At 49.4% G+C, this 14,271-nt stretch overlaps 2 protein-coding genes across 4 annotated transcripts in view; one reads left to right on the top strand and one right to left on the bottom strand.

Moving 5' to 3' along the window:
* Window positions 1–5,917, bottom strand: part of VPS16 (VPS16 core subunit of CORVET and HOPS complexes) — a 26,093-nt gene extending 20,176 nt beyond the window's left edge. Inside the window, exon 1 of one of the 2 annotated variants that reach the window (XM_087445518.1) lies at window positions 5,809–5,917. In XM_087445518.1, the coding sequence (XP_087301644.1) occupies window positions 5,809–5,861 (53 nt within the window). In that variant the 5' untranslated portion in view covers window positions 5,862–5,917. Of the gene's footprint in view, window positions 1–5,577; window positions 5,774–5,808 lie in introns of those variants that run through there. The other variant, XM_087445517.1, reaches the window with a different exon arrangement.
* PCED1A (PC-esterase domain containing 1A) lies at window positions 5,748–14,271 on the top strand. Of its 2 annotated transcripts, none has more exons than XM_087445519.1 (8): window positions 5,748–5,770; window positions 6,730–6,871; window positions 7,403–7,482; window positions 7,590–7,828; window positions 7,929–8,079; window positions 8,197–8,443; window positions 10,133–10,408; window positions 10,734–14,271. In XM_087445519.1, exons 2-8 carry the CDS (start codon window positions 6,748–6,750, stop codon window positions 10,979–10,981), a joined length of 1,365 nt encoding a protein of 454 aa, XP_087301645.1. In that variant the 5' UTR covers window positions 5,748–5,770; window positions 6,730–6,747; the 3' UTR covers window positions 10,982–14,271. The 2 variants fall into 2 exon arrangements, with proteins under 2 accessions (XP_087301645.1, XP_004433877.1); XM_004433820.3 differs by lacking the exon at window positions 5,748–5,770 and adding an exon at window positions 6,181–6,421.

Raw genomic sequence — 14,271 nt, 5'->3', positions numbered from 1 at the left:
CAGCTTCTCAGGGACAGTGAGGTGACTCAAGCTGTGCCTTGATGGTGGCATGGGGTATGGATGGGCAGAGCGAAGGGCAGCAGGGAGGGCGGCATCTCAGAAAAGCCTAGGGGTGAGGATTTTGTGAGGACGGGCTATACCTTCAATGAGAAAGGCCAGCTACATCTTTCTCCTCTACTCGCAGGTCCCGGAAGTGGAAATCTCCTCAGCAGCGTAAATGGACCCTGGATTCTAAGACCAGGAAAGCACTAAACCTAGCAGCTCTGGTAGCCTCAATTCCAGCCCCTTCCAGGAGACAGTGAAGAAATCCCTGTGGCAATGCAGCTGAACTGCTGGAGAAGCACAGTCCACTATGAAAACAGATGATCTCTAGTCTGTCCAGCATGGGCTATCGGACCACTGGGGAGGAAGAAACACATGAGGTCTAGCCTTGTGGAGTAATACATTAATTCCAAAATTCCTAGGCCCTAAAGAGAGTCCACCATCACCCCTGAAATCCCTTGACTCCAGCCTGCCTCAAAAAGAAATACTCTGAAGAACTCCTGTGCACTGTTGCTGGAAATGTAAAATGGTGCAGTTGCCATGGAAATCAGTATGATGGTTCCTCAAAAAATTAAACATAGAATTACCATACGATCTAGCAATTCCATTTCTGTGTACATATCCAAAAAAATTGAAAACCAAGTCTCAAAGAGATATTTGTACACCCATGTTCATAGCAGTAATATTCACAATAGCCAAGAAGTGGAAGTAACCCAAGTATCCATTGATGGATGAATGCATAAATAAAAAGTGGCATATACACACAATAGAATATTATTCAGCCTTAAAAAGGAAGGAAATTCTGATACATTCTACAACATAGATGAACCTTGAGGACAGCACGCTAAGCAAAATAAGCCAGTCACAAAAAAGCAAATACTGTATGGTTCCACTTATATGAGCAGTCAAATTCACAGGAACAGAAAATAGAATGGTGGCTGCCAAAGGCAGGGGAGAGGGAGAACAGGGAGTTATTATTTAATGGGTATAGAGTTTCAGTTTCGCAAGATGAAAAAGTTCTGGAGACTGGTTGCACAACAATGCAAATATACTTAACACAACTGGACTGTACTTTAGAACGGTTAAGATAGTAAATTTTAGGGGCCCGCCCCCGTGGCGTAGCGGTTAAGTGCGCGGGCTCCGCTGCTGGCGGCCGGGGTTCGGACCCTGGGTGCGCACCAACGCACTGCTTGTCAGGTCACGCTGTGGTGGCGTTCCACATAAGTGGAAGAAGATAGGCACAGATGTTAGCTCAGGGCCAGTCTTCCTCAGCAAAAAGAGGAGGACTGGCATGGATGTTAGCTCAGGGCTGATCTTCCTCACACACACACACAAAAAATAGTAAATTTTATATTATGTGTATTTAACCACAATTTTAAGAATGTTCCTGTTTATATGTGGAAGAAAACCCCCCCCAAAACCTACTTAAATAGTCAACCTCTCTTAAGAACAGTCTCAGCAATACAGAATATATCTTCAGTCGCCTTTCTTTTACCATAAGGAACGTTTCTAAAGTACCCAAAACAATGTGTTCAAAACCCAACTCACCCTCTTTCCCACCAAACTCACTCTTCCTTTCTCATTATCTTAAGCCAAAAACCAAGTCATCCTCCATTCCTTGCTCTTCTTCCTCCCTACCAAATGCAACCCATCACAATCTCCTTCCATTTTACCTCCTAAATATCTCTCAGACCAGTCCCCTTCTCTCCATCTCCACCATTACATCCCCAGCCCCCAGTACTCGCCACCATCAACTTCCCCCTGGCCTAGTCCACCAGTCTCCTAACCAGTCCTCCTTGCTTCCATTCTTGCTTGCCCCTTCTGACTTGTCCCCCCATTGCCTCCAGAAGGACCTTAAAACACACACACGGGGCTGGCCTGGTGGTGTGGTGGTTAAGTTTGTGTGCTCTGCTCCGGCAGCCCAGAGTTCACAGGTTTGGATCCCAGGTGCAGACTTAGCCACCACTTGTCAAGCCATGTTGTGGCAGGCATCCCACATATAAAATAGGGGAAGATGGGCACAGATGTTAGCTCAGGGCCAGTCTTCCTCAGCAAAAAGAGGACTGGCAGCAGATGCTAGCTCAGGGCTACTCTTCCTCACCAAAAAAATAAACAAACAAATAAAGAGACAAAACACACACACACACACACACACACACACCTGCAAATACAATCACACCAATCCTGTCATTAAGGCTTCCCATTGTTCTTCAAGTAAAGGTGACCTACAAGGCCCTGCAGGGTGTGGCTCCTAACCCCTAGGAGAAAGGCATCAACCTCATCTCTTGTCCTGCCCCTGTTGCCTGTGGCACTGCAGCCACACTGGCTGTCTCTATTTAAGTCATTGAGAGTGTCCCACTCTTTCCTGCCTCAGGACCTTTGTTTATGCTCTTCCCCATCCCACTCCCTGCACCTAAGTTTACTCATGCCCTGGATGGGGTATTAATATTTCCTCAGAAAGTCTTCTTTACCTCCAACCTTCCAGTCTGTTATATGCTCCCCTAGGACTCTATACCTCTCCTTTATAATGATTATGATTAAACTTATCAACTGTCTCCCCTGCTGGCTGTAAGCTCTATAAGGGCAGACAGGGGCCACATCTTTCTACTGGTCAATACACACTCAGCCTGGCAAAAGCTTGGGCAAAATTAATTAACGGGATTAGCCCAAGTTGGGTTTTTAGGATAAAAATGGCTAAAATTCTGGAGCACCATATAACTAGTCACCATTCCCTCTCCTTGCCTTCCTAAATAGAGTGAGTTTTCCAGAACATTACTTCCAATGCAAAAGAATCCTGTTCTACAGATAGGGGCTTGAAATGCAACTTATGCCACCTGTTTATCATTCATTCACTTACTGGAACATGTATTAAGTCCTGACATAGGGCTATGCACAAATACAAATAAAACCAAGTATCTGCATTTAAAACATTTCCACTCTGATGGAGAATCTGGAACACGCTAATATATTTCCCTATTTAAAAAAAAAAAAAATCTGTGCTTTAGCAGCACATTTTCTAGAAAAAGACTGAGTCCAAATCCTGGCTTTACCACGTACTAGCTGTGTAACCTGGTCACCTAACCTCTCCGTGCCTCAGTTTCCTCCTCAATAAGATAGGGCTAAAGATACCTACCTCATGGGGTTGTGAGACTTCAACAAGTTAACACATATAAAGTACTTAGCATAGTGTCTAGTACATAGAAAGGCTCAACATCTGTTAGCAAAAATAATATATCCTATGGGCCGGCCCCGTGGCTTAGCGGTTAAGTGCACACGCTCTGCTACTGGCGGCCCTGGTTCGGATCATGGGTGCACACCGATGCACCGTTTCTCTGGCCATGCTGAGGACGTGTCCCACATACAGCAACTAGAAGGATGTGCAGCTATGACATACAACTATCTACTGGGGCTTTGGGGAAAAAAAGGAGGAAGATTGGCAATAGATGTTAGCTCAGAGCTGGTCTTCCTCAGCAAAGAGGAGGATTAGCGTAGATGTTAGCTCAGGGCTGATCTTCCTCACACACACACAAAAAAATAATAAGAATAATAATATATCCTCCACAGCAAGGCTTAGAACTCTCCTTCTCTCTGGCAGTACAGCACAGATAAGGGTATGCTAGCCACACAGGTCACGTCTATGGCATGCACTCAACACAACATTCATTTAAAACTTTACTGGTGTTATACTTCATACAATAAACAGGAGCTCTGTGGTAATGAGGTCATCATCTCTGATTTAGCAAGCCTGTGTAGGCAACACATATTTTCAAAAGTAATACAAGTTAATATTTTTAAAAGTGTATGCTATGTGTGTAAACAAAATTACATGGCTACTTTTGTCAACTGACATCCCTTCTCCACAAAAACAGCTGAAATCATTGTTATTCTCTACTGCCTTTATTGATTTTTAACTACAATTTTGCAATTTTTTTCACATTGTATAGGCATGTTTATAAGAGATAAGAATTATAAATAAACAAGTGCAATAGATCTCTAAAAACTACCACAAGGCAGAGCCAGCCTGGTGGCATAGCGGTTAAGTTCGAGCACTCCCGCTTTGGCAGCCCAGGGTTCACTGGCTCGGATCCCGGGCTCGGACCTACGCACCGCTCATCAAGCCATGCTGTGGCGGCATCCCATATAAAGTAGAGAAAGACGGGCACAGATGTTAGGCCAGGGCCAACCTTCCTCAGCAAAAAAAGAGGAGGATTGGCATCGGATGTTAGCTCAGGGCTAATCTTCCCCCCCCAAAAAAAAAACTACCACAAGGCATTCATCCGTCTTGGGAATGTTAAGGGCTGACATTTTGTGTATCAAAAATTACACTGAAAAGTTTTTCCAGTTGGGGCTGGCCCCGTGGCTTAGCGGTTAAGTGCACGCGCTCCGCTGCTGGTGGCCCGGGTTCGGATCCGGGCACGCACCAACGCACCGCTTCTCCGGCCATGCTGAGGCCGCGTCCCACATACGGCAACTAGAAGGATGTGCAGCTATGACATACAACTATCTACTGGGGCTTTGGGGAAAAAATAAATAAATAAATAAAATTAAAAAAAAAAGTTTTTCCATGTGAATATGAAAAGTTTTAACATGTGAATAAGACGGTACGTAGTTTCACTAACACAAACGGGAGTATTCTATTGAAATAAGATCCCAACGTGATGTTTTTATGATCTTTAGTTGCAATCAATAAAGTATTTTTAAAAAGCTTTATTGGGCAACCACCACATAGCAGGTACTGTTCTAAATACGCGTTGGAGTTAGAGATACAAGAAACATGCTCTCAGCCCTCAAAGAAGACTACACAAATATGGCCTTACTGTGCAAAACATTAACAGACCCCAGCACTGGGACCTGTGAGTCCCAAAGGGAAGTCAGCTGACTCTATTGAGGTTGGATCAGGGAAGGTTTCAGAAAGAACCCTTTAACTAAGTCCTGAAGGATGAGCAAGAATTCTCCAGTGAGATAAAGAGGGAAATGGCAGTGCCCACAGAAGGAACTGCAGGCTGGTGCAAAGACAGGGAGCCATGAAACATCATGGTGTGTTGGGGGCCGGTGATCCTGTGTAACTGGAACACAAGATTTGGGTAGGAGAGGGGCAGATGAAGTTGGAGAACAAACAGGAGCTGATTTATAGATGTTTCACGAGAAGGAGTTGATTCTTTATCCTACAAAGAACGGAAACCATTGAAAAATCCTAATCAGGGCAATGATGTGATCGGTTTACACTTGAGAAAGATTAGTGGTTTAGGACGCTACGACTCCCATGAGAGGGCTGCGCCTAGCTGGCAGTCCTCCCTCGCGCTGCCCCCGGATTCACCGACGCCTCGCCCCCTTCTCCCGGCCTTGGTCAGCACTGTTACCCCGCCCGCCGGGGGATCCCGCCCCTCGGAGCGCCCCTGTGGTTTGACTTCAGCAGCACTTCCCCGCAGGAGACTGGGCACTCGCTGTCACCCGTGGGCGGCCTCCCTCAACGTGACCTGAGCATCCTTCCGGGGGCTGACAGACCTGGGCTATAGCGTTGGGCTCCGCCCCTACCTGTGTGACTACAGTGCTTGCCTCAGTTTCCTTCCGTGGAGCAGGGGAAGGCCCGGCTTCCTGCCCATAGCCGGCTGTGCGCTAAGTGGTAGCCGCCGGGACAGAGCCGGCGAGGGGCGGACGCCAGCGCCGGCGGTGTCAAGGGCGCGAGCCGCCGGCTCCACCCAGAGACTGGAGGCGGCGGGAGTGCAGGGTAAGCCCGGCCGTGGGCGGGAGGCCGGGGCGGCTCACCGGTAAAAGGCAGAGTCCCCGAGCGGGTTCCAATTCGCCGTGTAGCAGTCCATGGCTTGTGCGTGCGGCGGCTGGGCACAGCTGAGGGTACACCTCCTAGCGGGCTCCAGGCAGGCACTTCCGCTTCCGCCCGTCCGGGTCACGTGGCGAGGCCGCCGCCGCGGCCATCACCACTGTGGGCAACTGGACTGTGCCACCGCCGCGCCCCCGCCCACACCCGGGCCTCGTGCCCGCCCGGGTGGGCCCGGCCCTGGCTCCTGGCCCCCGCGGTGGCCACCCCCGCCAACTTCCTCTTCCCCTCGGGCGCTGGGCGTCGCGCAGGGCGGGACATGGGTGACCGGAAGTGAGAGCTGTGAGCGTCGCTGCCCGGGGCGCCCAGGCCCGAGGCGCCGTCGGGGCCGCCGCGACGCACGCATGGAGAGCGCTGGGCGCCGGGCTGCGCACCCACGGCTAACCGGGACGCACGGGCTCTGCAGGGCGGGGGCTGTGCAGAACCGACCGGCCTCCCGGGGGGCAGGAACATGAGACTAGGCCCGGAGCCCGCTGCGGGCGAGGCGCGCGGTGCGCAGGCCTGCACTGGTCGCGGGTGAACGGCGCGGAGCCCGGGGAATCGGTAATTGGCGCGAGCGGGTGCGCGCATGCGCGGGGTGGCAGTGGGCACGTGGTGGGGCGCAGGGCGGCGCCGCGGGGGAAGCGCCTCCGTGCTTTGGAGGCTTGCGGCCGTGCGACCCCTGCTTCCGATGCCTAGAGTGACTGAGCCCGGCACCACCATGGGCCCCACTCTCCCGCTGCCACCTCGTCCCTGTAGCCCTCAGCAGCCTGGGAGGAGCCGGCGCAAGTCTCGTTTATCCTCGGGCGGGACCTGGGGCCAACCTGCCCTGAGTACCCGCCCTCGCGTGGCTTAGTAGCCTCTTCCTGCAGCCCGTCGTTGCTGGCGGCATGGTCTTCTGTCTGGAGAACGAGGAGCCCCGCCGCCCGCTGCGAAGCGCCATGGTCCACTTCCAGACTTCAGAAGTCCAGCAACTACTACACAACAAGTTCGTGGTCATCTTGGGGGACTCAAGTGAGTGTTCCTCTAGTATCACACTTCCTAGTCTCGCATCTGCAGCCTGTTTTTTGCGTCTGGACCCTTTGTCTCCATGTCAAACCTCCTCTCTGACCCCCTAATCTGTTCCAGTCCAGTAGGTTTTATCTTTGTATTTCCCCGTGCACCTTCCACAGGTGTCCTGATGGACTTAGCTTGTCAAGCTTTTTACCCCATCCTTGCTTGGCATTTTTCTCCCTGACAGTCCCCGCTAATTTCCTTCATGGGAGCAGTGGACTGTGTTGTCTGTCTCCCGGGTGACTTGGCTGACTTACTTCTGCCAGGTGATCTTGGGTCCATCTCTACTAAGTTGGGGGGTGGTGCACAGCTAGAGAGAATGGAGGCAGAGCCAGGACTTCTTAACGTCACTTTTTCTTCTGCCTCCAAGTCAACAGTCCACAGACGTGGTGTTGGGCAACCCCAGCCCTGGGAAGATGGGAGGCCTGGACTTTGGAGGAGCTGGGGTGGGATGAGGCCTGCCTCAGCTTCAGCATCTCTGTCTCTCTGCAGTCCAGCGGGCTGTGTACAAGGACCTGGTGCTCTTGCTCCAGAAAGACTCCCTTCTCACAGCCGCCCAGCTGAAAGCCAAGGTGAGGGAAGCTTGGCAGCCCTGCCGTTGGTGGGCGGGCACAGATCCTGGCTTGGCAGGGTCCTCCTCCCTGGCATGGGTCTGACCAGCTGGGTGGGGGGTGTGCAGGGGGAGCTGAGCTTTGAACAGGACCAGCTGGTGGCTGGGGGTCAGCTGGGCGAGCTGCACAACGGGACGCAGTACCGGGAGGTCCGCCAGTTCTGCTCGGGTTCTGGCCACCACCTTGTGCGCTTCTACTTCCTCACCCGCGTTTACTCCGAGTACCTTGAGGGCGTCCTGGAGGAGCTGACATATGGGCCTGCCCCGGACCTGGTGATCATCAACTCCTGCCTCTGGGATCTCTCCAGGTTGGGGCTGGGGTACAGGAAAATACTGGTTGGGGGTGGAGGTATGTCTTAGAGGCCATCCACCCCTGTGCTCTTGCCCACCCTATGTGCTGCCCAACAGGTATGGCCGCTGCTCAATGGAGAGCTACCGAGAGAACCTGGAGCGAGTGTTCGTGCGCATGGACCAAGTGTTGCCAGACTCCTGCCTGCTGGTGTGGAACATGGCAATGCCCCTGGGGGAGCGCGTCACTGGGGGTTTCCTTCTGCCAGAGGCAAGTGACTGGGGCCTCTCAGGATGGGGGAGGGGCCAGCTGATTGGTAGATAGAGGACCCTCCTTCCCCACCCTGCTTCATTCTGCGGTGCTTAGATGCTGCACTTTCTCACTCAGCTCCAGTCCCTGGCGGGCTCTCTGCGGCGGGATGTGGTTGAAGGGAACTTCTATAGTGCTACGCTGGCTGGGGACCACTTCTTTGATGTCCTGGACCTCCATTTTCATTTCCGGCATGCAGTACAACACCGTCACCGGGACGGTATCCACTGGGACCAGCACGCCCACCGCCACCTCTCACACTTGCTTCTCACCCACGTGGCTGATGCCTGGGGTGTGGAGCTGCCCAAGCGTGACTCTCCCCCTGGTGAGCCCTACCACAAGTGGGGAGGATAGGGATGTAGAGGGGCCCTCCAAGCACAGGGCTCAGAAACAGAACAGAACAAGTACTCAGGGGGAGTAGAGTAGAGGCTCCTTGAAGGGCTGTTGTGGCCCCGGAATGCTCCTTCCTTATACCCTGGAGAAGGTGAGATCCGAGGAGCAATATTCAAGTCCAGGTTTGGGTTCTGTATAGTCTACCCATGTAGTCATCTCTGTGTATATAAGTAAGCTTATACAAGCGTTGAGCACATAAGGCAGCATGTCAGAAGACCCCTACCCTAGAGATGAACAGGGAAGAAATGAGGATGCTTTTAGCTCGGGGGGTGGAAAGACAGAAATGGAGGAAGGGCAATCCAGGCAGTGTGGCAGAAGCAAAGAAGCCCCTTGGCTGGTGCTGTCAGCCTCTCAGTTCCTGCCTGCTCACAAAGGGGGCATTGTGGCTGATTGTTTCCATGTCTGCTTCCCCCCCAATCAGATCAAGTTCTCAAAGAGCAATGTTCCTGCCTCACTTGTTGACAGCTTACCCCTTTTTGGCCCCAGTGTCTGGCACAATTGCTCTGTACATAGTACCTATAGGATAGTGTTTGTTGAATCAGAGACACAAATCATGTTAGAAGGCTGTTTGTGGTAGCACTAGAGAGTGTGGGGGCACAGAAAGGCCAGGGATGTCATAGAGATGACTTCCAGGACTTGGTAGCCAGGAGTTGGAGCATCAGCAAGGTGAATTAGGACTTTGATTATATAATGGTCCAATTTCCTTGTTTTTTAATTGAGAGAACTGATCCACAGTAAAGGAAGGGATGCTCTAAAGGTTGTTAAGGCTAGTTCATGGTGGCTCAAGTCTTCTGAATCCAGTTTGGAGCTACAGAAATAGAGACATCAAAAGGAAGAGTTGGGTGGGAGGATGAGTTGGTGAGTTTGGTGGAAATGTGGACTAGATTTGGAGTTACTGGTGCCCGCAGAGAGATGGAAGCTGAGGGCATGAGTGTGAGTCGTGAAGGAGATAGCAGAACAATGGCCACGTTGTGGAGTTGGAAGGGAAGAGGGGCTGATGGAGGAAACAAAAGGAGATGAGGGTAGAGGCACCTTCAGGGAGCACAGAGGCTATTGGCCGTGTCATGTGACTGTCAGGGAGAAAGGAATTTGTTAAATTTGCCAGGAAGTGCTTACATTTAGTAGGAAAGGTGTTGAAGGAGTGGAGTAGGGTTAAAAGAGGGGAAGTTGATGGGAGAATGGAAACTGGGCAAAACACTCTGTGGAAGTTTGAAAAGAACAGAGGACTACTGGGAGAAGGGAGTGACAGGATCTTTATGTTTTTAAGAGAAGACTTATAAGTTTATTTATTGGTCTATGGGGAGGATCTGGGAGAGGAGACAGCTAAAGATATAGGAGCTGGGCATGCAAAGGGAGAAGGCTCTGGAGGGGAGCATGAGGTCAGAAGAAAGACAGATCCACTGACTTGTGAGAAAGGCAAGAAAGAAGGAACACACCCTGGGCATGGCCTGAAATCAGAGGGAACGAGGAAAACTGGGTAGAAAGCAGGAAAAGCAGAGGGTGCTTCCACCTGGTGGTCCTGTTCTCTGAGAGGAGGGAGTAGAGATTAAAAGTGTGGACAGCCAGAGTTCAGTGCCGCCTGGCTTCCCAGGCCTACCTAAAACAACCATCCTGTTCCTAGACCCGTGGATGGAGGATTGGCCAGAGCCGGATCATCTGTTCCAGGGGATCCAGGGGCAGCCCCCAGACTTCGGGGAGCAGCTGGCCTTGCCCCCACCCCCGCCTTCTCCCTTGCCCCCTCCCATGCCTTTTCCCTACCCCCTTCCTCAGCCCTCCCCACCTCCCTTGTTCCCACCTCTGCCCCAGGATACCCCTTTCTTCCCAGGCCAGCCCTTTCCACCCCATGAGTTCTTCAATTATAATCCAACGGAAGACTTCTCGATGCCACCCCACTTAGGTAGGTGCCTCCTCAGCCTCCCCTCGCACCTCCCCCAGCCTAGCCTCCTGTGCCCAGGTGGGCTGAGAGGAATTGAGTAGCCCTTGTGCCCCCCAGGATTGGGTTCAGTCACAGTTGAGTCTGGAGCAGCATCTGTAGACTCATTAATCAGCTCACTGATTGTCACAATTTCCTGGTTTGGAGATAGGGGAAGTGGTGTTGCCATTTTGCAAATAGGGAAACTGAAGTCCAGAGAAACTCACGCTGGAGGACCAGAGCTGCCTGAAGGCGGAGTTGGTCCACCTTGGCTAGAAGTCCACTCTGATAATGACTGGTTCTTTTGTAGGATGCGGCCCTGGAGTAAACTTTGTGCCTGGCCCCCTGCCACCTCCAGGCCCCGGCCCTGTCCCCCATGGTCATCACCGAGGCCCAGTGGTCCACCGGGGGATGCCACGTTGTGTTCCCAACAGCCCCTACCATGTGCCGAGGATGGGGGGGCCCTGCAGACAGCGGCTCAGACACTCAGACAGATTGATCCACACATACAAACTGGACAGACGGCCTCCTGCCCAGTCGGGGACATGGCCTGGGTAGATTGGATCTTGGGCTGGGGCTGGATGTGCCAATGGCCCTGCAGGGCCTGCTTGCCGCCCCAGGTGCTGGGCCAGGGTGCCTGCTATGCCTGGCATTGTTCTTGTCCATTGCTGTCACCAATAAAGGCATGGAAGAACAGAGTGGCATCTTCCTGTGTGAGGGAGTGCGTCTCCCAAACCGTGATCTTAAGAGTTGGGGGAGGCTGCCTCCGGGCTCTCTCCAGCCTTGGACCTTTCACCTCACATTGTTTAAAATCATTGAGTATGTTCTTCCTGCTGTCTCACACACTTATTTCCACTGTCACCAGAACACACATGTGCTTAACAAAGATCCTGGAGGAGTCCATTGTCAGCAGCTCTTTGGGATTGGGAAACATCAAGGGCTGAGCTAAAATTGTCCATATTTTATATGGAGTTTTGAATCTAGCTAGTTCTCGCCTATACCCCGCATTCATGTGTACATTCAACGTTCATCTGCTCCTGGAGGTAGGAAAACATATACCTTATCTTGCACAATTCTTGCCACATGGTAAACACTCAATAAGTGGTTGGAACTAAACAAGAATCTCCCAAACCCAAGTGGGAGACCAATTAGAAACCCGTTATTTGGTAGATATAGTGTGCAATGGGAGTGAAGAGAACACAGACTGACTTCTTTGGTTGGGGGGCAGTAGAAGAGGAGCTGAGGGAGAGTTCCAAAGTAGGGGGTAGGGGGCTGTGCCAAGCTCCATAAGGAAGTTAAGGAAGGAAGTACAGGGTCTCAGCCTTAAGTGGTTTTGGCCCTAGGTTCGTAACTACTAAGCATCGAGAGTGGAGTATGGACTGAATGGTGGCATGGGGTGGGGGATGGAGCATGGCAGTGGGCTGATAAGTGATGTGGGGCAGGAAAATAACATAGAGACCCATTAAATAATCTTCAAGTAGAATTGGATGGTAGAGAGGGATGCAGAGTTCTTGCATTAACTTTCCACACCTATTATTGAGATTTTGCCTTGGCAAAGGATATAATATCTCACACAGAAGGAGATGGAAATAGACCAGAAAAGTGTTGATCCTTGGTAGCAATCTACTAAATGCAAATGAAAGGAAGCTATTAAGACATGCTGGTGCTGGGGCAACTGGTGCAGACAATGGGAGTTAATAAAACCCTTTAGAGAGCAACCTGAACTGGGCAGTTGAGAATCAAATGAGACAGTGTGCAAAGGCACCAGCAAGCTTGGTTTTCCTTGGTATAGACAAAAAGTGGAAGGGAACATATAAAAATGAAAAAAAGCACCTTATTAGGGAGATAAGATTTTAGATTTTTTTTTTTTTTGCAAAAATTAATTTTTTCTTTTTGTTAACAAAAACCCATCCTTGGAGCAGCCCTCTTAGGTTGAATCTAGTTTGCCCAATCCCTTTGTTCAATCCTTTTTGCCTTTCCTCAAAACCCTTTTGTCTGTCTGGACAATTTTGCACCTCTGATTCTGGGGCTTCTCAATGTTGCTGGAGAAAACTGTCCACCTGGGCTGATTACGGAAAAAAGTGATATGAGTTACCTAGCCTCACAGGGACTTCTCTGTTGTTTGCCATCCTGTGCACTAAGAATTCCCTGTCACCTTCCCTATTGAGCCTTTCCTAGGCTTTTCCACTCTCTTCAAACCCCATCCCAATTCTGGAATTCTCACTCTGTAAGTACCTTGAGACTGTTCAGTGTGCTCTGTATCTCCGTCCTTCTACCTCTGCATTTCTAATTTCAACTTCATCTTGCTATATGGTTCCCTTTGCCTACCATGAGTTTTTGTAAACTTTTTTCTTCAGCATCCCGACATAGATTTGAAATTGATCATAAGAATGGAATGGAGATAAATTATTTTATTTTCAGTTTGTTGTCATATAAGCATACAATATGAGACACTTGACTCCTCTGTTACAGATTTCATTCACTCATGACTGGGAAACAAGAAACTTACACAAAACAGCTATATACAGGTCATTACATGCATTTAAATTGTTTTCTGGCCTTTATTGGGTTTTTTTGGTTCTTTTTGTTTGTTTTTTGGTGAGGAAGATCAGCCCTGAGCTAATATCTATTACCAATCCTCCTCTTTTTGCTTGAGAAAGATTGTCCCTGAGCTAACATCTGTGCCAATCTCCCTCTATTCTGTATGTGGGACACCACCACAGCATGGCTTGATGAGTGGTGTGTTGGTCCACACCCAGGATCTGGGCCCACGAACTCTGGGCCACTGAAGTGAAGCGGGTGAACTTAACCACTATGTCACCGGGCCAGCCCCACCTGGCCTTTGTTTTGAGATGTAAAACAATGAAAATCTTATGTTTCTCCAGTACATAGGCACATTATTTGCTAGTTAAGCATGACAGAACTCAAACTTCGTTGTCTCAAAAACCATTCGTATTTGACCATTAACAAATCATGTAATAAGACAGTCTTACATAGACTCCCTCTCATGCATGGAATCTTGGTTTTTAAAGAATGGCTCTAGTATCCTTTCCTTTGCCATACTGAGATATTCCTGAAAGGAGTAAAAGATGTATGAGCACTTCAGTTGCGATGCCAGCCTTTATTTTCCAGGGGAAAATAGTCTTTTAAGAAAAGAAAATTAGTGGAATTTTTTTCAAAACATTTTAACCAAACTGGAAGTTTCCCAACAAAAGCAGATACCTGGCTTTCTGTTACGTTACCCAGTTCCTTGCATAGATTATGTGTTGAGTACATTTTAGTGTTTAAGTACATCTACCATGTACATTAGGGAAAGATAAACTTCTGATTGCAAGGAAATGGACATATACTTTAAAAAAATGCTTTATTGAGTTGTAACTGACAGACAATAAACTGCACATATTTCACATGTACAATTTGATAAATTTTGAAGTGTGTACATCTGTGAAACCATTATCACAATCAAGATAATGAAATTTATCCTTCTGCCTCTTTATAATCCCTCTCTGTCTCCTCTCCCCACTCCCATCCCCAAGCAACCATTGAAACTGATTTGCTTTCTGTTACTATAGATAAATTTGCATTTCCTTGAAGTTTATGTAAATGGAATCATTCAAAGGTACTCTTTTTCATCTGGCTTCTTTCATTCAGTCTAATTAATGAGATTAATGGAACAATGTCAAAATTATCCATGTTGTTTTGTGTATCAGTAGTTTATTCCTTTTTATAGCTGAGTAGTATTCCATTTTATGGCTATACCAATGTTTGTTTATCCATTCACCTTTTGATGGACATCTGAGTTATTTTTAGTTTTTTGCTATTACAAATAAAGCTGCTGTGAACATTTA

The sequence above is a fragment of the Ceratotherium simum genome, chromosome 21 (assembly GCF_057802395.1).
Source record: "Ceratotherium simum simum isolate JZ-2026a chromosome 21, ASM5780239v1, whole genome shotgun sequence".
NCBI lineage: Eukaryota > Metazoa > Chordata > Mammalia > Perissodactyla > Rhinocerotidae > Ceratotherium > Ceratotherium simum.
The sequence above is the reverse complement of the archived record's forward strand: the minus strand, read 5'-3'. Positions and strand labels throughout refer to the sequence as shown.